Raw genomic sequence first — 27117 nt, forward strand, 5'->3', positions numbered from 1 at the left:
AAATATATATATATACAAATAACACTGACCGAAAAGGTATAGGCAGAAGCCTTAGCTTATTTTGCCTATCCTTCTTACATTACTACTATTTCGTCTGCTCACTTAAATAGTAAAATAAAGTAAATGAAAGAGACAAAAACAAAATACGTGTATTTATACAAAGGGTCCCAAGGCAGTCCATAAGTACACTAGTGTTCATAATTTTGTTTTATATTTACTAATAATATTATTATAGTATAATAATATTGTTTATTATTATTATTATTATTATTATTATTATTATTATTAATAGCTTTTTAAATCTATTAAGTGTATTACATACTTTCTATTTCTAAATTATACCATAAATTTACACCTTTTACTGTTATACAGTACAGGCCAAAAGTTTGGACACACCTTCTCATTCAATGCGTTTTCTTTATTTTCATGACTATTTACATTGTAGATCCTAACTGAAGGCATCAAAACTATGAATGAACACATGTGGAGTTATGTACTTAACAAAAAAAGGTGAAATAAGTGAAAACATGTTTTATATTCTAGTTTCTTCAAAATAGCCACCCTTTGCTCTGATTACTGCTTTGCACACTCTTGGCATTCTCTCGATGAGCTTCAAGAGCTAGTCACCTGAAATGGTTTTCACTTCACAGGTGTGCCTTATCAAGATTAATTAGTGGAATTTCTTGCTTTATCAATGGGGTTGGGACCATCAGTTGTGTTGTGCAGAAGTCAGGTTACTACACAGCCGACAGCCCTATTGGACAACTGTTAAAATTCATATTATGGCAAGAACCAATCAGCTAACTAAAGAAAAACGAGTGGCCATCATTACTTTAAGAAATGAAGGTCAGTCAGTACAGAAAATTGCAAAAACTTTAAATGTGTCCCCAAGTGGAGTCGCAAAAACCATCAAGCGCTACAACGAAACTGGCACACATGAGGACCGACCCAGGAAAGGAAGACCAAGAGTCACCTCTGCTTCTGAGGACAAGTTCATCCGAGTCAACAGCCTCAGAAATCGCAAGTTAACAGAAGCTCAGATCAGAGACCAGATAAATGCCACACAGAGTTCTAGCAGCAGACCCATCTCTAGAACAACTGTTAAGAGGAGACTGTGCCAATCAGGCCTTCATGGTCAAATAGCTGCTAGGAAACCACTGCTAAGGAGAGGCAACAAGCAGAAGAGATTTGTTTGGGCCAAGAAACACAAGGAATGGACATTAGACCAGTGGAAATCTGTGCTTTGGTCTGATGAGTCCAAATTTGAGATCTTTGCTTCCAACCGCCGTGTCTTTGTGAGACGCAGAAAAGGTGAACGGATGGATTCCACATGCCTGGTTCCCTCTGTGAAGCATGGAGGAGGAGGTGTGATGGTGTGGGGGTGTTTTGCTGGTGACACTGTTGGGGATTTATTCAAAATTGAAGGCACACTGAACCAGCATGGCTACCACAGCATCCTGCAGCGACATGCCATCCCATCCGGTTTGCGTTTAGTTGGACCATCATTTATTTTTCAACAGGACAGTGACCCCAAACACACCTCCAGGCTGTGTAAGGGCTATTTGACCAAGAAGGAGAGTGATGGAGTGCTGCGGCAGATGACCTGGCCTCCACAGTCACCTGACCTGAACCCAATCGAGATGGTTTGGGGTGAGCTGGACCGCAGAGTGAAGGCAAAGAGGCCAACAAGTGCTAAACACCTCTGGGAACTCCTTCAAGACTGTTGGAAAACCATTTCAGGTGACTACCTCTTGAAGCTCATTGAGAGAATGCCAAGAGTGTGCAAAGCAGTAATCAGAGCAAAGGGTGGCTATTTTGAAGAAACTAGAATATAAAACATGTTTTCAGTTATTTCACCTTTTTTTGTTAAGTACATAACTCCACATGTGTTCATTCATAGTTTTGATTCCTTCAGTGACAATCTACAATGTAAATAGTCATGAAAATAAAGAAAACACATTGAATGAGAAGGTGTGTCCAAACTTTTGGCCTGTACTGTACATCTTTGTTTTACATTTGTTTTTGTTTTTTTGAACATGCAAATCCCTCTCAGTTGATATTTATTCATTCTGATCTGGAACATCTTCTGGATACTTTCTGGAAGCATGTTATTATTCACTTTATACATGATTTGTGCAGTTTTAAAGTCAACCAAGTAAATGAATTTTAGGGCCTGTGAATTTATGAATAGTATGTTTGTATGTTCCCGATAAGCAGCTCTGTTTATTATTCTTATTGCTCTTTTTTGTAATATAAAAATTGGATTTGTGACTGTTTTGCAAGTGTGTCCCCAGACCTCCACGCAGTAAGTAATGTATGGGTCTGAGAGAGCGGTACAACAGATGTAATGAAGTTCTGTTGAGAATGTATTTTGTTTTGTTCAATATTGCAATAGATTTTGATATTTTATTCTCAATATATTTTATATGTGGTTTCCAGCTTAGTTTGTGGTCTATAATAACTCCTAAAAATTTATTTTCATAGACTCTCTCTATTTCAATAATATTTATCATTATTTGTGTTTGATTTTGAATTTTTCAATTTAATGACAATTTATTTATATCAAACCATCGTTTCAAAGTTGCAAGTTCTTTCTCAACTGTATCCAGAAGGTGCCCCATATCTAGACCAGAGTACAGTAAATTCGTGTCATCAGCAAACAAAACAAAATGTAACAGCCTCAGCCCCACATGTGACCCTCAGTAAATCAGACTTTTCATCATTTAATTGTACATATTGCTGTCTATTGTCCAGATAGCTTCTGATCCATGAGTATGCTATCCCTCTGATCCCATATCTGTCCAGTTTTCTCAGGAGTAGATTGTGGTCGATGGTGTCAAATGCCTTTTTCAAATCTATAAATACCCCTACTGTATATTCCTTCTTATCTATTGCTGTTGTTATTTTTTCTGCCAGATCCATTACTGCCAGTGTGGTTGATCGATTAGTTCTGAACCCATATTTATGTTCAGTTAATAAATTTTGTTTTTCTATGAAATGATCAAATCTATGGATGAATAATTTTTCTAAGATTCTTGAAAACTGAGGGAGAAGAGAAATTGGTCTGTAGTTGGGTAAGAGGTGTTTATCTCCATTTTTGTATATTGCAATGACTTTTGCTATTTTCATTTGGTTTGTAAATATTAGGGTTGGGAATCTCTGGCATGAGGCCGATTCGATACATATCTAGATACACGGGTTACGATTCAATTCAGAAACGATATATTTTTAATAGAGAGCGATTCGGTACGATTCGATACAGTTTAAGAACGATACGATTCGATACGATTTGATACGGTTTAAGAACGATACGATTCGATACAGTGTAAACAATACGATAGTTAACATTTGTTGATGTAGACCGGGCATCACCAAATGGTGGACCGCGGTCCGGGCACGGAACCAGTGGCGGTTCTGTCCAGACCCATGACAACAAGAGAGCACTTTTTACTTCAGATCTTTTGCAGCACAGAGGAAATATGCTTCTCAAACACTCGCTATTTAGTGTTAGTGTATGATTATGAGTTGTAGAACATAATAAATTATCTTGAAGGAGTAGATGTTTACCAGTAAGTTTGACTCCAATAATTTAACAATATGTTAAATAATTTAACAATATGTTAAATTATTATTTGTTTTGAAAATGTAAATTACTTATCAAACAGACCTAACAATTCAACAATGAATGAGCAGGAGCATTCCTGTGATAACATAGATTGAATATGAAAAATAAGCCAAAGTGATACCTCTTCTCTGAACAGACAAGCTAAGCCAGTGTGCTGCTGTTAGCCAGTGAAAATACAGAAGAGTGGCACCTCTTCGCTTTGTTACAATCTATGTCAGTGCGCTCCTGTAGCCTGGAAAGTTTCTTTGCCTTTTGGACTCGTACGGTGCTGGTGCAGTTGTTGTAAATTTTTTTCTTGGTGGTGCAGGTGCAGGTGAAACGACTGGAGGGGTTGTGCCACCCAGATTTGATCTCACAGGGCGCCAACCAGCTCCGCGCTGCGCCCTTCTCGGCGCGGACCGGTGCGCCCTCGCGTCCCGCGATCACATACACAATGAATGGCTGCGGTGGCCGAGGTCTGCGCGAGCACACGGTATGTGAAAGCCCCTTAACGTTACGGAGCATGCGCAAGAGTCTTTTCGTGAGCTCTCGCGTTGTTTAGAGATGAAAACTGTAAAGCCTCAGGCAACCGATTCATAGTCTTGCGATATCCGAACCACAACTCTACAATCGAGTCATCTAAGGATTCATGGCGGCTTTCGTATCAATTGAGGAGTCTGCTACCGATACAGCTGTATCTCTCGCCCATAAAATCAGTTATCCGGTCGTATCGGTGTATCGTACCCAACCCTAGTAAATATACCTGTTTGAAGTGACTGGTTGCAGATGTGGGTCAGAGGTCTAGCTATACTATCTATATTTTTTACTAATTCCATATCAATATCGTTACAGTTAGTGGATTTTTTATTCTTGAAATTGTTTACCACATCAGTTAGTTCCTTGTTAGTTCCTAGTTCTCTGTAATTCTCTTCAGAAAAATGGTGTTAGGATTTATGTTAATGATATTTTCATCAACATCATTTTTCAGCACTGGGTCCACAATTTCTTTTGCTAAATTATAACCAACATTGACAAAATAATTGTTAAATTCATGTGCAGTTTGTTTTGTTTCAGTTATGATTGGTTGATTATCTTTAATAATGTAGTTTGGATAATTTGATTTCCCTGTACCTTTATTAATTATACTATTAAGCACTTTCCATATTCCCTGTGTATTATTTCTATGCTGTTCTAACTGTTTGTGGTAATAATCCTTCTTACTGAGTCTCATTATATTTATTAATTTATTTTTATATTTTTTGTATTTATTTTCTGCTTACTTTGTTCTAGATTTTAAGTACTGTTTATATAATAAATGTTTCTTTTTACAGGCATTTTCGAGTCCCCTAGTGATCCAGGGTTTGTCCTCATATTTATTCTTCCTTTTTGTTCTTGTAGGGCAATGTTTGTCATATAGGGTGGTAAAAATGGACAGAAATTCCTCATATGCTTTATTTGGATTATTATTTAGATAAACTTCTGTCCATCTTTGCTCCTTTAAGTCCCTTTTAAGAGCCTCTATGGCTTGGTCATGGTCTGTGAGGAGTACTGTAGGGTTGTAAAAACAGGAAGGTGATCACTTATATCATTGAGCAGCAGTCCACTTGTTATTCTATTCTCAGTTGCATTGGTAAAGATGTTATCTATTAGTGTTGCACTATCGGTTGTTATTCTAGTTGGTTTTAAGATAGTAGGAATTAAGCTTATACTGTACAATGTATCAATGAAGTGTTTCGTCTTACTATGGTCATGTCAGTTTAACAGGCCTATGCTGAAGTCACCACAAACATAACTTTACCTAGAGAAGACCAAAAAAAAAAAAAAAAAAAAATGTTTGTCCTCAAAAATTTTCTCAAAAATATAAAATAAAATATACTAAAACATAACATTTTAGTTATTATCACAACTTGGTAATAGAATTTTTATTTTTGTGTGTCAAATCTCTTATCAACCACATTTTATAATCATGGAGAATTGTGTGTTAGTGTGTGCTACTAATGTCTACACATTAGTAGCACACACTAACAACCAGATACCTGACAAGGATTGTTGTGCTATGGCAATAAAGTCATATGTAGCAGTGAATATTCTGATAAGGTAATTTGCTTCCAAATTTAGGTTGGTGTTACAAACTGTCTTGTCTTTTGCTATGGTCTCTACTCCAAAACACTCCTACTTGTAGCTTGAGAAATGGTCTGAACAAATTACATTTTTTAGCACTGTTGAGCTAACTAGCCAGGACATTCATTTAGCGAAGCATGTGATATTAATGTTAATATACAACTACTAGTCACGACTAAAATGTACAGTATGATTGATCAAACAATCAGTTCCCAGACAAAAACTGCCATAGACTTTTTTCACAGCAATTATTTTGACATGAAATAGTAAGGTAAACAGGTATTACTGATGTTGTTAAATAAGGTTCCGTACATTTAGGTCCAACAGAGCCATTGCAGTGAGCCAGCATGCATAACAATGGGGTCGTTGCTCTACTACAGCTAAATGGAACTGAACCTTACTTAATATCATCAGTACCATCTGTGTTTACCCCCTACTATTTCATGTCAAAATCGCTGCTGTGAAAAAGGTCTATTGAGTTCTGCTGAGACAGCCAATTTGTACACTCAGAGACACAAGAAGCATTTTTTCAGCCACGGAGACTACTGTTATGTTATATCACTTGAAACAGATTTTTACTGTTGCAGTTTGATACTGTTATAGTTTGACATGATGCTGATCAAACCAGAAAATTGGGCTGTCTCCACCCACCTTCCCTCAGGGCGCCCTTCATGATTGGCTCTCCCCTTGTGACATCATCAGTCCTGGCCCTGAATAGCATGTGCTCCCTGATTGGTGGGTTTGTATTGTCAGGGATGGAATTATAGTCACTGAGGTCTCTGAAGATATGGACCTTCTCCTCCAATAAGGAAATGATTTGCTTATCTTTCTTTCGTAGCAGCTCTGGAACAAAACACACACACACACACACACACACACACACACACACACACACACACTCATGGAGTCAGTAATAGTACTGTGACAGGTGCTACAGGTGCACAAATATACAAGGGTCATTCTATAATTTTGAGACATTTTACATCCATGGGATATGTCTTGCATGAATTTTTAGAAAAAAATATATTTTTATATTGACAGTTGATCATGTTTTCACAAATACAATGATTATTTATTTTGGAAAAAATGGCTATATATCACTACAATCTACACTTTCCCTCTGTCCTTTTTTAATCACAACCAACTTCTAATTAGCCAAAAAAAACAACAAAAAAAACAAAACAAAACAAAACAATGAAAAGCACTTATTTACTTTTTATTTTGATAATTTCCCATTCATTAAGTAGAGATAATGACAGATAAAAATTTTGTGTCAATATATAACATATTATATGCAAAATAACATTTTTTTTTATGTGTCCCCGAAATCATTGTCAATTAAGTTACCCATTAAAAAAAACTCCTCCCAATAAATGGTAAAATGGTAAATGGACTGCATTTCTATAGCGCTTTTCTAGTCTAACGACCACTCAAAGCGCTTTACAATGTTTTTTGCCTCACATTCACCCATTCACACACATTCACACACTGATGGCAGAGGCTGCCATGCAAGGCGCCAGCTGTCCATCAGGAGCAGGGAGGGGTTCAGTATCTTGCTCAAGGACACTTCGACACACTCTGGAGGAGCCGGGGATCGAACCGGGAACCCTCCGGTTACCGGACGACCGCTCTACCTCCTGAGCCACGCCGCCCCATAAGGTCTGGTTTACCCAAAATCATATGACCTTCACCTTTACCCCTTTTCCACCAGGGCTGGTTCGGAGCCGGTGCCTGACTTAGCACCAGTTTTTTGGTTTTCCACCGCCCAAGCAGGGGCCAAACTGGTGCCAAACTGGTTCCAAACTGGTGCTAGGCAAGCACCGACTCTGAGCAGGGGCTAAACAGGAGCCAGAGAAAGAACCGATGACGCGGCCCACTGCGTCATTGGTGGGCGGGGTTACAAAACAAAACAGGAACTGCAAACGCTATAAACATAAACAATAATCCCCGAGAAGCCGTGGGTTATACTGATTTTACAACGGCATGGAACGCGGCTCAGCAAATTACATTCAAGGATGAGAAGCACCCGTTTTATAACTAAACATAGCTGTCATTCGTTCCGATCACAAATCTGACAGGTAGCCGGCAATAATTGTGTTTTTCGCCTCTGTATTGAAATATAGGCTTGCAAAGACACAAGCAGTATTTGCATCGCTAATAAATCCAGATCCTGCTCCACCTGGGGCCAGAAACTGTATCGGGAAAGCAGCATTATATGCTTGACTGAGACGTGGCTCACGAACATCATCCCCGACTCACTGATGAGTTTCACCGGCTTCAGGACAGTACGGGCGGACAGAGACAGAGACGCTGCAGCCACTGTACTGTATGAGTGTGCAGTTTTATGTGTGTTGAAGTGATGAAGCTGCCGTGACAATGTAATTTCCTGCAAAGGATTAATAAAGTATCATTCATTCATTCATGATGGTTACTGTGATTCTGAGCGAGCGTCTCGCGCACCCACGTCGTCATGTTTTCCGATGACATCATGACGTGGCTCTGACTTGGCTCCGCTTGGCTCTTGGCCAGTGGAAAAGCAAACCGGTTCTTCGTTGACACCAGTTAAGCACCGGCTCTAGCACCAGCTCCGAACTAGCACCAGGTTCTTTCTGGTGGAAAAGGGGCACTTGTGATGTCATTTGATCCTCAAGATACTCAGCAGGCTGCATGGTATGTTCTTTCTACCTTTTCTTAAATATTTCTTATAAAGTAGTGTCTGAGTCAAGGAAGAATTTTGCAAATGTCAACAGTGTTACTCCAATATCATTATTAAATTATGTTTAATAATATTTTACTTAATTGTTTCTGTAATAGTTTAAGAAAATCCTTCTCAAAAATGCCATGTGGTACTTGGTTGGAGGCAGCCATGTTGATTTAATGCCTGAAAACAGCAATAATGTCAACTATGTTACCCATCAACTACAGTATGTTACCCTAGAAAGGTAACTGAGTTGACTAAGGGTGACATAGTTCACACTTACCATATATTCTTGTAGTTTTCAGGAGTTAATTTTAAAATAAATTCTAATAATTTGTAACATATAGTAATTTAGAACAGTGGCTCCAAAACTAGGTGTCGGGACCCCTAGTTTGGGAGGGTTTGGAAGGGTGAAAATGGGCAGATGAAGAAAGAAAAACCTGTATATTTTTCAGGACTTTTGGGGGAATTATTTCTCCATAAAATTAACTCCTGGTATAAAAATGTTTGAGAAACCCTGAGTGAGAATATTCTAATGTTACAGTACATATAAACATTGTTATCAAATATTATTATTATATTATTACCAAAATAATTAAAATCATTTTCAGGAAAATGCCAAGGTTGTCTGCGGCAGAAAAACGAGCCAAACTAGTCTGGTTGGTATGTGTTTTTGATGTCACAATGATTCCAAATGGTCTTAAGTAAAGGCTGAATTATGCTTCTGTGTAAGAAGAGCGAACGGGGGTTGTGCGAAGCTTACGGGGGTTGTGTGACCGCCGCAGAGCCTTGCCACGCGCCTCCCAAAAATTGTAACTACGCGGACCCTACGCAGCCCCACAAGAGCTGTGATTGGTCCGCCGAAGTACATCATTTCCGGCATTCCGTTGCAACCGGCATCACATCCTGTTGTTGTGTTGGCCGGCAGCGCCATTTAGCGCCACAACTGTTGTGTCTCGACTCGTCGGATGTGTTTGAAAACTTTGGAGAATGCTGGATCTCGTGGAAGAACGCCTGGCCGAGGAGGTGCGCAAGTACCCGCACCTATACGACTCGTCCTCTCGCCATTACAAAGACATACAGAAGAGCAGCAACCATACGTCACAGGGTCTACGTTGGTGGGCAGAGAATTGCTCAGTGTGTTTCGCAGAGGTATGTTGGACACACACACACTGCATAGGAAATGCGTGTTTCGCACAACCCCCGTACGCGGAAGCATAATCCGGCCTTAAATCTAGTAAGAGTTGGAATATGCAGTAATGCTAACATTAAAGCAGTGTAATATTAATAATTTACATTATGATTATGTCTCATCATATTTTTTTATGAAATGGAATTAATTTATTAACTTCAATTCAATCACGCAACCTTTTCTTCTCCCGCCTCTCCTCTCCTTCACAGTCAGACACACACACGCGAGTTGGTGGACCAGGGGTGGACTGGCCATCGGGCACACCGGGCATTTGCCCGGTGGGCCGATGTGCTAAGTGGGCCGACAGTCCCCCGACACTTTTTTTTTTTTTTTTTTTTTAAATTATTATTGAAATAGCTGACCCAGCGGCCCGATTGACACTGGGCTGGCCCAATCACATTGCTAAACAACCCCTTTTGCGTAGTTTGGTCCCGCCTGCATAATGATTTCAGCAAATAAAGTCATTGCAAGAGTTTGTTTACTCAGTACCGGGCCGGTCCCTGAGACACGCTGCTCTGCGGCCCATTGGTTATTTTTCTTCACTGACACGGGGCTGGCCCAATCAGATCACAGCCTGTGGCTCGGTGAGCCGGTGTGCAGCGCAACGCGGGTCGAACGTTATCTCATAGGATCTACTGAGATGGAGAGAAAACGCAAAAGTGGCGCAGAGAAACTGCGAGAAAAAAAGTGGCTGTCAATTTTCAAACCGATCGGACTTTTTCGCTTTTTTGTAATTTATCAACATGAATGAAGAACAAGCCCAAACAATGCCAGAGGAACATAATTCCCGATGGTAGAGCGGATAGTGCCCCCGTCTGCCATGCAGGAGATCTTAGGTTCAATTCCCCACCCAGACAAAAGGCTGATTTTACTTTATTAGCCTAACTCACTTTGTTGTTAACCATGACAGTGAAGCGATTCTTATCATTCTGCCTGTCACTGGCTAGATGACACACACAGTGGCATTTAGGGTTTCTGTAATTTTCATTTCTGTACTCTTTTTGTGAATTTGTAACCCAGGTGCTAAATTATTATTATTATTATCATCATTATTATTATTGTTATTATTATTTTGCCTTGTTTTGTTTTGGTTTTTTTTGTTGTTGTTGTTGTTTTTTTTTCTTTTTTTTCCCCTTTTTTAATGCCTTGTTCTAACTTTATGGGGAGATATATATACCAATCGAATCAGATTCAGATTTAAAGGATTTGTGTGGTATACTTTGTTTGTCGCCATGACCTTCCTATGTGCAGTTTGGGCTCATTCTCCATTCATGCTGATAGGCACCTGCACTTACTGATCTGAAATAGATGCCTAAAAGGTGTTGGCCAGTTGTGGCCTGTTCAATAGAATAAAAAAGTTCAATTCCTATTCATCTATTGTATTTTATTGTTCCACTATAGCACTATAGTCCAGTATGATTGGGGCAGCCAAGTAATTTGACATATTTGAACAATTTTTTTAAAAAGTAATGTAATAGTTACTTTTCCTGGTAATTAATTATTTTTTGGTAGAAGTAACTAGTAACTATAATTAATTACTTTTTCAAAGTGACGTGCCCAACACTGGTGATGACAGCTAACTAATTGCATGGCATTATGGTTTTAAAGAGTTGCACAGTTGGTATACACATTTAAGAGAGCAAAAAGACCGGAAAGGTGTGCGTTATCGAATGTGGTGGGCCGGTCTGGTCCAAAATGCCCGGGCCGATTTTTTGTCCCAGTCCGCCCCTGGTGACACCCCCTCCGTTTACAACGGACTCGGACTGTTGGGGCGGGTGTTAATCAAAACAAACCAATCACGTCTTGATCTCTTCACAGCTGGCCTCTGATTGGCCTGGCCTGTCTCTCTGACTTAAAAAAATAAAAGGTCAGACTGGCGAGGCCAGCTTGAGCATCATCATCATAAAAGTGGTATGAGAAGCCATGTGAGTGAATGACTGCACCAAAGGAGGTGTATATTGAAAAGCGAACGGAGCCAAGCACTGACCCTTGAGGTTCCCCTGTAGACAAGCAGTAGGATTTAGATACTTCCCCTCTCCATTACACCCTGAAGGCTCTTCCTGAGAGGTAGGTCTCCAACCAGCAGAGGGCAGATCCTGAGAAGCCAAGCTCAGCGAGTGCAAAGATGATTTGATGGTTAACTATATCAAAGGTAGCAGACAGGTCAAGGAAAAGTAGAACAGAGGACTGATCGCAGTGTTTCCACTACAGACAGGCGTGCAGTCTGAGTAGAGTGTCCGCTTCTGAAGCCACAGTGGCTCAGATCATGTAGGTTATTTTTAGCAAGAAATTCAGAGACTTGGTTAAAGACTGTGCTCTCAAGTGTTTTGGACAGAAAGGGCAGGAGTGAAACCGGCCTGTAATTTTCAACCAGGGATGGGTTAAGTGTAGGTTTCTTTAGTAGCAGGGTGAGCATGGGCCCTCTTTAAAGCTGTGGGGAACATATACATTGTGAGTGAGGAGTTGATGATGTGTGTGATTGCAAGGGTAAGTGTGGGTGAAATGTCCTGGTGGGGGTTGAAGGATAAAGGGTCCAGTAGACAAGTACAGGTCACAAGTAACACAACACTGCAGTTAGTAAGTATTTGGACAGTGACACAATATTTGCAATTTTGCCCTTGAACACCACCACAGTGAATTGGAAATGGAGTAATCAAGACGTGATTGAAGTTCAGACTTTCAGTTTTAATTTAAGGGGTTGAAAAAAAATATGGCATTAACTGTTTAGGAATTACAGCCAGTTTTATACATGGTCACCACATTTTCAAAGACTCAAAAGTAATTGGGACTAAAAAGCAGTTTCATGGCCAGGTGTGGACTATTCTCTTGTTATTGCATGACAAATTAAGAAAATAAAAGGTCTGGAGATTGTTCCAAGTGTTTGCACTTGCATTTGGTAGCTGTTTATCAGAACCCTCAACATGTGATCCAAAGAAGTGGAGGTGGAGGAGGCCATCATTAGGCTCAAAAAGCTGAAACAATCTATCAGACAGCAACAACTTTAGCAAAAGAATGAATGCACTGGTAACCTCAGCAACACCAAAAGTCCTGGAAGACCACAGAAGACATTTAAAGGGGATGACTGAAGAATTCTTTGCCTGGTGAAGAAAAACCCATTTGCAACATCTAGGGAAGTCAAAAACACTTGCAAGGAAGGAGGCATATCATTGTCCAAATCTGCAGTCAAGAGACATTTGCAAGAAAATAAATACACTGGGTATACAGCAAGGTGCAAACCACTGGTGCCACTCAAGAACAGGAAGACCAGAAGCCTGCCCAATTCTGGAACAAGGTTCTCTAGATGGATGAAACCAAGATTAACTTGTACCAGACTGATGGGAAGAGAAAAGTGTGAAGAATGAAAGGAACAGCTCATGACCCAAAGCATAGCACATCATCTGTCAAGCATGGTGGAGGCAGTGTTATGGAATGGGCATGTATGGTTGCCAATGTCATTGGGACCCTAGTGTTTATCCAAGGATACAAGGAAGTTTACTGATAATTATACAACAGGTTGTATAATGAAATTAAAATGTGGTTCCCTCTTGACTGATTAATCGATTGTATAAAAAATAAAATTATTAAACATGGAGGAGTGCAGATGGTGCATTTAGTAGTCTCACAGCCTGAGGGAAGAAGCTGCTCTGTAGTCTGGTGGTACGGCAGCAGATACTTCTGTATCTTTTGCCTGACGGCAGCAGGGTGAACAGGCTGTGGCTGGGGTGGGTGTTGTCTTTTAGGATCCTTTTGGCTCTGCGCAGGCACCTCACCTCCCCGATATCATCTTCCTGTCCTGGGCCGTGCACATCCCATGCCAGTTTGTGATGTTTCCAGTCAAGATGCTTTCAATCGCTGCTTTGTAGAATCTGACAAGAACTTGGTGTGGGAATTTTGCTTTCTTAAGTTTCCTTAAGAATACAAGCCGTTTCTGAGCTTTTTAACCAGGGCAGAGATGTTGATTCCCAGGAACTTAAAACTGCTCACTTTGCTCCACCTCAGCTCCATTGATGTAGACAGGGTTGTGTGTCTTTGTCTCCTTTTTTCTAAAATCAACTATCAGCTCTTTGGTTTGCTGATGTTGAGCAGTAAGTTTATTTTTTGTGCACCATTCTGCAAGATGGGTGATTTCCTCCCGATATGAAACTACTCAGATTCAGCCAAATGCCACAACACTGACAGGATGGCACTTGCAGTGCAGTCATTGTCCATCTGCACTGTGAAAGCAACCCAAGAGTTACTGTAAGCAAAGAAGTGGAATATTCTTCAATGGTCGAGTCAGTCCCCAGACCTCAACCCAACTGAGCATGCTTTTCACTTGCTCAAGAACAAATTGAAGGCTGAAAGACCCACAAACAAGCAGCAACTGAAGGCAGCTGCAGTAAAGGCTTGGCAGAGCATCTCAAGGGAGAAGGAAACTTGGTGATGTTGTCCCTGGGTTTCAGACTTCAGGCAGTCATAGACTGCAAAGGATTTTCCTTTGCAGTCCTTATAATTGTAGTTATGTGTGTTATGTGTGTGAATATTGCGTCTCTGTCCAGAGACTTAAATGTACATGGAAAATTACTGCACGTAATTTACTGGCTTCCGTTCTGGCTGCCATCTGATCTCTCTACTTTAATCTGTCTGGCAAGTTTTTAGACTGTGACAGGGCACTATTAACTGCTTTTGGCTGTTCTGGCCAATGGAATGCAAACAGAACAAACATAGCTGTATGAGTTACTGCTGTGACATGCAAATGCCAGTGATGCTTCTTGTAGATGTAAAAAAAAAAAAAAATAGTTGAATAGAATACAAAACAATAGAAAAGAACAGAATGAGAAGAATAGTCTAAAAAAAGCTGAAGAGCTAAGTTGGTCAAGTTGTATCTGAAGAGTCCGGCTTCAAGAAGTTGTTCAATTTTTATTTCATTTTTTATGTTTTCTGTTTTATTACAGGCTAGACTGAGCTGTTTTTTCAGTCAGTTTTGTTTCAAGTTCTACAGTAGTCTACAATTAGACTACATATTTTCACTTTTCAGCACATTGCAATTTTTGATTGTTTTTGATTTTGTCAAATAAAATCTATATCTATATCTACAGAGAGAGAGAGAGAGAGAGAGAGAGAGAAACAAGATTTACTCTTCAAAAAAAAAAAAATCTCCAAAAACTGGTGTCGAAAAATGGGGGTTATCTTATAAGGAGGGTGGTCCTTCTGTGAGTAAAATGAGAAGAAGCTAGTAGCTCATCATGGTAATCTCCTTTAGCCTACCAGTATAGCATGCAGCTTTTGTGTGTAGAGTGTCTGTCCTCACTCATATCTGGGTGTGCAACTGCCCCTTCCTCTATTCCTGCCACATGACTAGTTTGGTTGGTTTGTGTGTCATTTATCTGTCTGCTATCTGTTCTTGCCGTGTGATTGGCCATTTTCAAATCACAGAAAATAATAAAGCTGGAATTTATTCACATTTTTTGAACATTTTTTATATTTATATTGTGGAAAATTATAATGCAACTTGACAGACCTAGACCAGAAAAGAATAGAAGTGAGTCACCTCGGATCTCCTTTACTCTGTTCTCATGTTGCCTCCTGTCCTCCTCCGTCTCACTAGGAACTCCCTCATCCTCATCTTTCTCCCTGTAAAACGCACACACACACACACACACACACACACAGTCAAATACACTCCTACCTTGATGTTCATGAATAATTACTAATGTTCAGATAAGCCTTATTTTACATCCATACAAATCAAACATATCCTAAAAACCCTACTAATTCCAAAACTAAGATGGTCAATGAAATTAAGGACTGTATTTCAAGTATATCAAATGTGTTGCAGTGCAAAATCACTGAGCCCAATTGTTAAAAGCTATGTGCTGCAGTAGGATGCAAATTTTGTGTTGATCAGACTTATTGTTGCCGAGATATAACACTATTTGCAGTATGTGCAATGTGAAGGCAGTTCTTCTTTATAACTTTAACATTTGTTGGATGATCAAAATTCATTTGATAACTTTTTCTATGTGCCAAATTTCGTGAAGATTGGACCTGTAGCCTAGGAGGAGTTTAAAAAAAAAAAAAAAAAAAAGGGGTTTGCATATTTCTCAATTTTGTGAATAAGAAATTATAGGTGGAAATGGCTGTGGCCTACATAACAACACTTAGCTTAATAACAGAACGTGTATGAGAGGTTTTACCACGACTATAGCAACACCTGCCAGTGCTAGTGTCGTGTAATTTCTGGTGGCAACTGCGCGTGCACCATTCTATACCTACATCTTCTGCAAAACTCTTACAGTTTAGGGTGCAGTACCAGTTTTATGTGTGGAAAAAAAAACATCTGACCGATTCTAATAGGGTTCCCAGCACCGGTGATGTTGGGAGCCATGCTGAGCTGCAATGCATTGCTCCTTGCCCATTTGGGGTTGGATCCCTAAAAACAGACCTATGATCTTCACTTTCACAGTTAGGCCCATTAGTATTTGGACAGTGATGCAATATTTGTAATTTTGCCCTTGTACACCACCACAGTGGATTTGAAATGGAGTAATCATGACCTGAATGAAGTGCAGACTTTTAATTTAAGGCAGTGGTCCACAACCCAGTCCTCAAGATGCCCGTGTCCTGCAGGTTTTTGTTTCAGCTCTTCTCTTGCACACCTAACCCATTTAAGGGCTTCATGGTGATTGGTTGAAACATTTCTACCTGAACAGGGCATTGTATTGTATTGTACCTGCATATGTAAACCAGTAGGTAGGCTCGCCTGATGCTGCGATTACCGGCGAATGGCCGCATTGCGTAGTCAATAATCAACCATGTTGTCTGTGTCATTGTCCGTTGTGCTGCTGCAGCCGCGTATGAACAAAAGTTGATTTCTAATGAAAGGTATATATGGCAGGATGTTGTGCGCGCTCACCTGTCAGATCCGGCAGACCTGACCGGGTGGGCTGCGGCACCGGCCTGATGCCGACCGCTGCCGCGGCCAGCCCGCCTGATGCTGACCAGTGCTGCGCCAGGCCCGCCTGATGCCGACCAGTGCCGCGGTAGGAGGGTACCGCGGTAGGAGTAGTAACACGGAAGGGCGCAAGGCAGTAATTTTCGCCCAGGGCGGCAACATGGGCAGAACCGCCACTGGAAAATCCTTTGCAGTCTATGACTGCCTGAAGTGTGGAACCCATGGACAACCTCACCAAATTTCCTCCCTTGAGATGCTCTGCAGCTGCCTTCAGTTTCTGCTTGTTTGTGGGTCTTTCAGCGGTCAATTTGGTCTTGAGCAAGTGAAAAGCATGCTCAGTTGGGTTGAGGTCTGGGGACTGACTTGGCCATTGAAGAATACTCCACTTCTTTGCTTTCAATAACTCTTGGGTTGCTTTCACACTATGTTTTGGGTCATTGCCCATCTGTACTGTGAAGTGCTGTCCTTATAGTTTTGTGGCATTCTAATTTGGGTTTGACAAGCAGACATCCTCTCTTCATCTAAGAGTAGGCTAGAAACCTTCCTTTTTTGATAAAGGGTATAGTTAGGACTGTCCCATAGTTATGCTGCTATAAGCTAGACTGCCAGGGACCCTACCATGATGTACTGGGCTCTCTCTCGCCTTGTGTTTTATATTCAATCAAATCTGTATATCGCTGATTTATTCATGCGAGAAGAGGAAATATCCTCATTGCCTTTTTCTTGGCTGCCTGCTCCGCCTTTTCGTATTTGTTTAGGAAAGGAGTTGCGCTTGGATGGAAATAGTATCACAGATGTGCCAAGAGAATTTCAGAATAAACACATTTCATTAAAATGATGATATGGCTCAATGTTTTCATTTTGTGTCAGTGACGTTGGATCAATGATCATTAAATCGATATATCGATATATCGATCTATAGAGAGGCTATAGAGAGGTATAGAGAGGCTGGCCTGATGCTTATATTCAGTTGTTTCCTCATATGGTCTTAATTGGTATTAGATTGAAATGAGGTTATAGATTTGCCAAAACCTAATCTGGTGAGATGCAAACATTCTATGGATGGACATTCAGTTGACCTGTGTGTGTGTGTGTGTGTGTGTTTCTTTACATGCAGTGCATGGCATCCTGTATAATGGCCATCCATGTGTTGCGCTCGTCCTTAGTGCTAGCCAACACCTCCACCATTTCTGGTCTTTCTATTCCAGCTGTGATCAAAAACAGACCTGGAAGGGAGAAATTAAATAATCACTTTAAGAACATGAGTTACAGTCCAGGCTCAATTCACTTTCAGTGCACTCAGTTCCACCATTCACACCAATACAACAGCAGTTCAGTTCGTCTAATTTTCCAAGTTTACTCCCACATGCAGTCACTCAAATGAGCAAATGACTCATTGATTCATTAAATTAGGAAATCATCAGTATTAATAAAACAATATATATAGGATGAAAAGAACTCTACCTCGTTCCTCGTTAGCCACCTCCCTGACAATCAGCTTCTGTAAAGAGATGACTGTAGAGCGCTGATCCTGATATTGAGACAGACAATAATTCAAAAATTAATACAGCAGACAAATAATGGACTTGTGGACTTAATTCATAAAAGCCTGTAATTTGCTGTAATGTTCAACATGTGAAGTTCTGTTCCTAAATTCCTGTGTCACTCACTCACTTTCAGAACTGAGTGTGTATTCATTGTACCACAGCTACATTCTGGGTAACTTCTTGTGGTGGTATAAAGGCAATTTGTGGTGCATGTTACAACACCATTTTACTACACCAGAAAAATCTGTTGTCTGAAATATATAACACACCAGTTGGCAACAACTTCCACACTGGTGTAACCATGTTCTCCCGGATGTTTTTGGAGAGAAGACAAATACTGCAGTCTTGCTTAAGAAGCTGAAATGCAAATGTGGCTCAGCATTCATCATGAATCGGTCATGCCTGGTCACACTTCGACCTGTCTGCTGCTGGCCGTTTGAAGATACTTCAGCCCCGACACATACTGTGGATCCCGTGGCCTGTTCTGTGTCACAACGGCTGAGGAAAATGCCAACTCACTTCAACTCACATCGTCCCCACTGGCACATGACCCCTAGTGGTTGGATTAACCAACCTGTAGCATGCTCACTCTACCCACTATGGTGAATGTGGGGGGTGACGTGTAGCAGACACAAAATGGACCTATGAACATAACTGACCATAGCATTTGCTGTGATGTTCAACATGTGCAGTTGTGTGCTTCCTGTGCTACTTCCTGAGGAAGTAACACAGGAATATGCAGCCACTTTAACACAGCTGCACGATGGGTAACTTCTCATGGTGGTATAACAGCAAATTGTTGTGCCTGTTACAACGCCATTTTCCTTACCAGCAACATCTGGTAGCACTGTAATAAAAAACACACCAGTTGGTGCAGTCAAAAAGAGAAGTTGTCTGCCCCTATTTCCCCACAATTTCCACAACAGTATCTTTAAGAAACACTAATTTGTGTTTTAAATTGTTTTAAAGTAATGCAAGGTGAATTTCTGCAGAAAAATAAATAAATTCACCATCTTTCTAATCACAACTTACCAAAGAGGCAAAGACATATTTCTGGTCTTTTTCCTGAAGAAACACCAACACATCAGACAGAAGCATGGCATGGACATCTGGACGGAGAGACAAAAAATATTGGACGAGGGGATCAGACAAGAGTAAGATCCTTCTAAATGCTATAGCTGAATTCATTTTGCCCTTCAGCATCATTGCATTACTATGTAACTACTAACACCTACACGCTATCCAACTTTCTCACAATGTGGTAAAAGTTATGGTTGATCAGTATGAAATTTATGAAGAGAACACACATATAAAAGTCATATTATTGTGTGCTGGTGTTAGAAATCTTTATGTAGCTACTGTATTTCACAAACTCCTATAATCCTCTTCTCATATGCAGATTAATTCAGATTAAGTTGTTTTCTTCTATTGGTCTACTTGAACTCCTTTCTTACAGAATCCATATTCTGTTTTTGTTTGTTTGTTTGTTTGTTTGTTTTAAATGAATCACTCTGCTGTGCTAGCAGGGTTTCAATGTATGCAGCATGCCATATTTGCTAACATCCCTTTTTATAAAGATGAGGGCAGCTGATCAACTAAGGAGCCAGAGAGCTAAGGTCATATTCAGATAAAATAATCATTATAAACAGATCATTAATGAATACATTAATCATTAATTAGGTCTATATGTCATTGTGTGACTGGACAGTCTGAACTTGTTTCATGGACCCATTCTCAATTGCCAAGGTTTTGGTGGCATACAAATAAAACAACAGGCAAAAAAAACAAACATATGCAAGTAGCAAAATCAAAAACACAAGGACAGTATAAACAAGATAATCTAAATACAATACTGAAGAGCCAGAAATACAAACAAAAAGTGGGAAACCTTTGAGTCGTCCAGCAGAGTTTTTCAGCTGTAGTGCCCCATCGTGAAGCAGCCTCCTCCCTCTGATCAGATCTTCTTTGGCAAACATCTGGCCACTCTTCATCCTCATGATGGACTTACTGTCTGTGCGACTAGGAGATCAGAGAATAATTGATAAATTTTTAAACATCTCTAACCCAGGATGCCAGTAAGCGCATCAGAAGAAACGCATTGGCTTCAAGATCAGGATTTTAATGTGCTTACAATATTTCTGTGACTGCAGATTAATCATTTCAGGGCTTCTTATTATTGGCATATTACTTCTTAACTTATTGCATGATTGACCATTCATCTTATCATATTTTTGATTGGAAAATTTATAGCAATCCCAATCAAAATTACAATAAATCCCTCTCATTAACCCTTACATGTACATGCACCCTTTATATGTTAGTGATCCAGTTCATTTATTCATTTATTTATATAACCCTTTATCCGAAGAAAGTCTGGATGAGAGGATGAGATATAATTGATTGAAAGTCACAGAACAAAATGATGAAACACAAACATGAAGCAGAACAAAGCACAAGAAAATGAGTGAGTAACAAGGTATAGAAACCTTATCCTTCTTAGCCCACTCATGACCACCAGTCTTATGGCCCTTTTCCATTAGTATCTACTCGGCTCGACTCGGCTCAACTCTACTCGCCTCGACACGGTTTAGGTGGTTTTCCATTACAGTTGAGTAGCACCTCGCCGTGGGTGGAGTCGTCATAGCAAGGCGGCGCACCGTCCAGCTCCCTCTGGATTCTTTGGGCCGCCACCAAGCTCAGAAAAGTCGCCACGTCTTTATTTGACCGCGGTAGCGGTTTGCTTGCCATTTTCCGACTTTGACAACTTCACTGACGATCAATGCGCACGGCCGCTGTTGCCGTTTTTTTTTTTTTTTTTTTTTTTTTAATGTCGGGTTTTGTTTTCGTGCAGGAGTCGCTCTCGTCACTCCCTGTCCAATCAGTTGCCTGCACGGCGTTAACGTCACATTTTCAGCTCGACTCAGCTCGCTTGGAACCCCGGCTGAGTAGGTCCCAAAATGGGACCTGCTAGCAGGTACTACAACCTAATGGAAAAGCTCTTAAACCGAGTAGAGTCGAGCCGAGTCGAGCTGAGTAGGTACTAGTGGAAAAGGGGCATTACAGCCTCAGTGCATGCAAGGACTAATTCCCCAAAAATTTATTAGGCAAAAAGGTCAAGTGAAAGAGGGATCCCTCACTGGGATGGGTGAGTGTGTAGTATGTGCCCAGACAAAGAGTCCAGTGGAATGCAACGTAGACAATGACAATGACATAAAATGAGTCCTGAAAAACATATTATAGTGGAGCATAAATGTCCCCAGAAACAAGAGCAATGCCCACTTCCACAGCCCTGTAAAACAACTGCATCAGTATCAATGACAATGGCTAGTGTGGTAAGTCATGTTTGAAAAGAATGATTATGATTTAACACTTGATTCTGTTTCCCCTCTAAAAAAGAAGTCAATAAAACAGAAGAGGTTATCTCCATGGTGTAACTCCAAAACCTGCAAATTGAAGTAAGCACTACAAAGATTCGAAAGGATATAGCGTTCCACCAAACTGGAGGAATCTCGCTTAGTTTGGTAAGACAGTCTCAAAACATATAGAAAGGCCCTATGTTCTGCCAGAGCTGCCTACTACTCATCTCTTGTAGAGGATAATAAAAACAATCCTAGGTTTCTCTTTAGCACATTGGCCAGACTGACTAAAAGTCATAGCTCTATTGATCCATGCATTCCTATAGCTCTCAGTAGTAATGACTTCATGAACTACTTTAAAAATAAAATCTTAACCATCAGAGACAAAATTAACTGTCTTCTGCCTCTTACCAACACCAACCTATAATCAAACACTGGAGCCTTAGCCACAGATGTAAAACCTGACATGTATTTAGATTGTTTTTCTCCAATCGCCCCTGAACAACTCAAGACAATCTCCTCATCTAAACAATCTACCTGTGTCCTAGACCCCAGTCCAACTAGGCTGCTTAAGGAAATTTTACCCTCTGTTGGCATGTCTCTACTTAATATGATCAATCTGTCTTTATTAACAGGCTATGTAACACGCTCCTTTAAACTAGCTGTGATTAAACCTCTTCCCTAAAAATCTACCTTAAATCCAGGTGTTTTAGCTAACTACAGACCAATTTCTAACCTTCCCTTTTATTTTTATATTTATATTTTTATTTCTCTCCAAGGTCCTTGAGAAAATAGCTGCCAAGGAGGTGTGTGACTTTCTTCATAACAAAAGTCTATTTAAAGACTTTCAATCACGATTCAGGGCACATCACAGCATAGAGACAGCACTGGTGAAAGTTACTAATGACCTCCTTATTGCTTCAGACAAAGGACTTCTCTCTGTACTTGTCCTGCTAGCTCTTAGTGCTGAATTAGGCACAACTGACCATCTAACCTTATTACAGAGACTGTAACATTTACTTGGCATTAAAGGAACTGCTTTAAACTGGTTTAAGTCCTATTTATCAGATCGCTTTCAATATCTACATGTTAATGATGAATCCTCCATGCGCACAGAAGTTCTACATGAAGTTCCACAAGGTTCTGTGCTTGGAACTTCACTGTTCAGCTTATGCTGATATGCTCCCTTTAGTCAATATTATCAGGAAACACTCCATAAATTTCCATTGTTATGCAGATGATACCCAATTATATCTTTCAGTGAAGCCAGATAAAGTCAATCAGTTAGCCAAACTTCAAACATGTCTTCAGATCATAAGGAGCTGGATGACCTGCAACTCTCTACGACTATTCAGACAAAACTGAGGTTACTGTAATAGGCCTGAAAAACATTGGAAAAGCATTATCTAATCATACAGTTACCTTAGATAGTATCATACTGACCTCCAGCACCAGTGCAAGGAATCTTAGAGTTATTTTTGAATAGAATAGGTCATTTAATACCCACAGTAAACGAACTTCTAAGTCTACCTTTTTTCAACTACACAATATTGCAAAAATCAGGCACTTCCTTTCTCAAAAAGATGCAGAGAAACTAGTCCATGCATTTGTTACTTCTAGGATAGATTACTACAACTCCTTACTCTCAGGCTGCCCCAAGAAGTCTCTAAATACCCTTAACTTGATTCAGAATGCTGCTGCACGTGTACTGACTGGAACTAAGAAGAAAGATCATATTACTCCCATATTAGCTTCTCTGCATTAGCTTCCTCTAACATCCAGAATAGAATTTAAAATCCTCCTCATCACTTGCAAAGCCTTTAATAGTCAGGCACCATCTGCACTCCCAAAATGTAGGCTTACTTGTGGTTCCTAGAGTCTCCAAAAGTACAACGGGAGGCAGAGCCTTCAGCTATCAGGCTCCTCTTCTGTGGAACCATCTTCCAATTTGGGTTTGAGAAGCAGAAACCCTCTTTTCGTTTAAGAGTAGGCTTAAAACCTTTCTTTTTGATAAAGCTTATAACAAGGACAGTCCCATAGTTATGCTGCCATAGGCCTAGACTGCCGGGGGCCCTCCCATGATGCACTGAGCTCTCTCTCTCTCCTCTCTCTACCCTCTCGTTCCTCACATATCCATATTCCATAAATGCATATTACTAAATGGTTATCTTCTCTCTCCTGTAGTTTTGTGCTCTCTCCTCTTCCCTTTCTCTTCCTCTGTTGCTTTCAACAGCTATTTCTGCCTCTGGAGCTGTCAAGTCTGTATCCTTGATGGCAAAGCAGACATATCATTATCATTCTTACTACATTCTTACTCGCTATCATTGTTCTGACTACTACTACTATTATCAGAAGTTTTATTATTATTGCTACTAGTGTTACTATGATTACCACTGTTGTTGCAACAATATTAGTATTGTTGTTACTGCTATTATCACCACTGTATTACTATACAGCCCTATGCTGAACTTCCATCGCTCTATGTCCTGCAATCTGCTCTTCCCTTCTCCCTTCTCTCTCTCTCTCTCGGTCTCTCTGTTGGTCCATCTCTCAACTCTTCTGGTCAAGGCCGATGGCCACCCACCCAGAGCCGGGTTCTGCTCAAGGTTTTTGGCCCTGTTAAAAGGGTTCTTCTTCTCACCACTGTCACCCTGTGCTTAGTCTTGGGGGAGATTTTGGTCCATGGATTTGGCCAATATGTGTTCGGTTTCTGTAAAGCACCTTGAAATAACTTTTGTTATGATTTGATGCTATACAAATAAAATTGAATTGAATTGAATCCAAAGACATGCAGGTCAGGTGAATTGGAGATACTAAATTGCCCCTTGGTGTGAATGTGTGTGTGAAAGTCATTGTTTGGCTGTCTGCCCTGCAATTGACTGGTGACCTGTCCCAGGTGTTTCTCTGCTTACACCCAATGAGCAGGTAAGCACCTGGTCCGGCTGGGCTCAACCCAAAGAAATCTCATGGGGCCACCCTCTCATGGGCTCATCACCTGCGAGAGGAGTAGTAGGAGTAGTGGGGGCCAGGTGTGATGCCACACAGGTAGCGGGCTGGGGCAGAAGCCCTGGTGGACTGGACCTACAGTATGGAAACAGGCTTTTGGTACGTGGAGTGATACCGGCTAGATATAGTCGGGCTCATTTCTACACACAACTTTGGCTCTGGAACCAAACTCCTGGATGGGGGCTGGACTCTCTCCTTTTCCGGAGTTGCCTAGAGTGAGAAGCAGCAGGCAGGCATAGGGTTACTCATTAGCCCCCAACTGAGAGCCGCTGTGTAAACAACAGGGTTGCCTCCCTGCACATTCAGGCAGCGGGGGGAAAGCTACGACTGTCGTGATGGTGTACACGTCAAACGGCAGCTCGGAGTATCCAGCCTTCTTAGAGGCACTGGGAAGTGTCCAAGCAAAGCCACCATCTGGGGACTCGGTGGAACTATTGAGTGACTTCAATGCTCATGTTGGTAACGATGGGGAAACTTGGAGGGGGGTGATTGGGAGAAACAGCCTGCCTGATCTCAATCCGAGCTATGCTTTGGTGTTGGACTTCTGTGTGAGTAATGGACTGTCCATAATGAACACCATGTTCAAGCACAAGGAGACTCATAAGTGTACCTGGTACCAGAGCTCCCAAAGGCCAATAGACAATGATTGACTTTGTAGTTAACTGATCAGACCTACGGTCATATGTTCTGGACACTCAAGTGAAGTCCAAATCACCACCTGGTGGTGAGTTGGACTTCAAAAGATGGCCAGGGAGGCTGTCAGACAGACCTGGTGAACCAAAGGGTGTAGTGAAGGTGAAATGGGAATGTCTGGCTGAGAACTCTGCCCAGAAGGTCTTCAACTTGTACCTCCAGAGGAGCTTCTCCCTGATCCTGAGGGAGGTTGTCAGTCTGAAGAAGGAGGCCTTCTGGACTTGGCTAGCATGGGGGACTCCGGACGTGGCTGAGAGGTGGCCAGAGCAACTACAGCAACAGTGGTTGTGGAAGCAAAAACCTGGATTTGGGAGGAGTTCAGGGAGGCCATGGGGAAAGACTCAGGAGGGGCCCACACGGCCTCATCCAGGCTGTATTCAGCAGGGATGGGGAGGTTCTGACTTCAACTGAGGATGTGGTGGGGCAATGGAAGGAACACTTTGAGAAGCTCCTAAACCCAACTGACACACCCTCCATGGAGGAGGCAGGGCTGGAGGATTCAGAGGGGGTTTCACCTATTTCCCTGGTAGAGGTCGCTGAGGTGTTTGGGAAACTCTGCAGTGGCCAGGAGTGGATGAGATCCGCCCTGAAGTGCTGAAGGCTCTCAGTGTTCTCTGACTGTGATTGCTGGCACATATTTTCAATGTTGTGTGGAGTTCGGGACAGTGCCCAAGGAGTAACAGAGCCCAGAGGGTGACAGTAACCATTTTTAAAAAGGGGAACTGGAGAGTGTGCTTCAATTATCGGGTTATCACACTGCTCAGCCTCCCTGAGAAAGCTTACTCCAGGGTGCTGGTAAGTAGACTCCAGCCAAATGTTAAACCTCAAGAGGAACAATGCGGATTCCATCCTGGCTGCAGAACAGTGGACCAGGAATTCAAGTATCTTGGGGTCTTGTTCATGGGTAAGGGTAAAATGGACCAGGAGATAGACAGGAGGATAGGGGCAGTGACAGCAGTTATGCAGTTGCTGTACCAGACTGTAGTGGTGACGAACAAGCTAAGCCAGAAGGCAAGAGTCTCAATTTACCAGTCGATCTTTGTTCCAACCCTCACCTATGGTCACGATCTTTGGCTAGTGACTGAAAGAACATGGATACAAGTGGGCACACCCTTAGGGATAGGGCGAGGAGCTTGGAATAGAGTTGCTGCTCCTCCACATTGAAAGGAACCAGTTGAGGTGTTTTGGTCATCTAGTCAGGATACCTCCTGGAGGAGATGTTCTGGGAATGACCACCTGGGAAGATACCCGGGTCAGACCTGGGACACACTGGGGGGATTACATATTCCAGGTGGCCTGTGAACGCTTTGGGATCCCCAAGGTGGAGCCAGTGGATTTAGCCTCAGAAAAGACCTTCTGGGCTAATCTCCTTAGCCTGCTGCCACTGCGACCCAGTATCACGGTGGCAGCATAATTTTCTCCCAGGAGAAAATTATCAATACAGTTAATATATTATTATGAATTCTTCGATGACATGATGGGTCATGGACCAGCAAACTAGCAGACTGGGGCATTGAATTCAGCCACAGCATCCTGAAACAGCAACCAGCAATCTGGCAACACCTCCATTGCAAAAGTGACACTCCTCACTGGTACAAATTTGGTCCGATTTGTTGACACCTTGGTTCCAAGAATCCCAAAAAGAACTGGTTCAAGAACTCAAACTGTTTTGGTCAAACAAGTTAAAAGAAGCTAACTATTTCACCACACTAGCAATTACTGACAAATACCTAGTCAAACCAAGACTGGGATGGGAAGATAAGAGACCATCATAGACTTGAGGAAACATCCACTAATTCTAGCCTTGTGTAAGAATGGTATACCTGTAGACCTCCCTCAGTCGCCGTTTCTTCTCATGCTCATTGACTTTGCTGTCCACCGTGGTGAGAAGCTCCTTGACATAGCACAAGGCATCAGAGATAGAACCATGGTCTTCATCTGTGTCTGTAAGAGGAGAGAAAGAGGT

At 41.3% G+C, this 27117-nt stretch overlaps 1 protein-coding gene across 2 annotated transcripts in view; it reads right to left on the reverse strand.

Annotated features, from left to right (window-relative positions):
• Positions 1 to 27117, reverse strand: part of akap13 (A-kinase anchoring protein 13) — a 270096-nt gene that overhangs the window by 20836 nt on the left and 222143 nt on the right. For both annotated transcript variants that reach the window (XM_030054645.1, XM_030054644.1), the window contains 7 exons: positions 26975 to 27095; positions 19985 to 20115; positions 19129 to 19205; positions 18014 to 18080; positions 17661 to 17775; positions 15146 to 15228; positions 6377 to 6568 (listed from right to left, as the gene is read on the reverse strand). In XM_030054645.1, coding sequence (XP_029910505.1) covers positions 6377 to 6568; positions 15146 to 15228; positions 17661 to 17775; positions 18014 to 18080; positions 19129 to 19205; positions 19985 to 20115; positions 26975 to 27095 — 786 coding nt within the window. The remainder of the gene's footprint in view (positions 1 to 6376; positions 6569 to 15145; positions 15229 to 17660; positions 17776 to 18013; positions 18081 to 19128; positions 19206 to 19984; positions 20116 to 26974; positions 27096 to 27117) is intronic.

The sequence above is a fragment of the Myripristis murdjan genome, chromosome 6 (genome assembly GCF_902150065.1).
Source record: "Myripristis murdjan chromosome 6, fMyrMur1.1, whole genome shotgun sequence".
NCBI classification, from domain to species: Eukaryota; Metazoa; Chordata; class Actinopteri; order Holocentriformes; family Holocentridae; genus Myripristis; species Myripristis murdjan.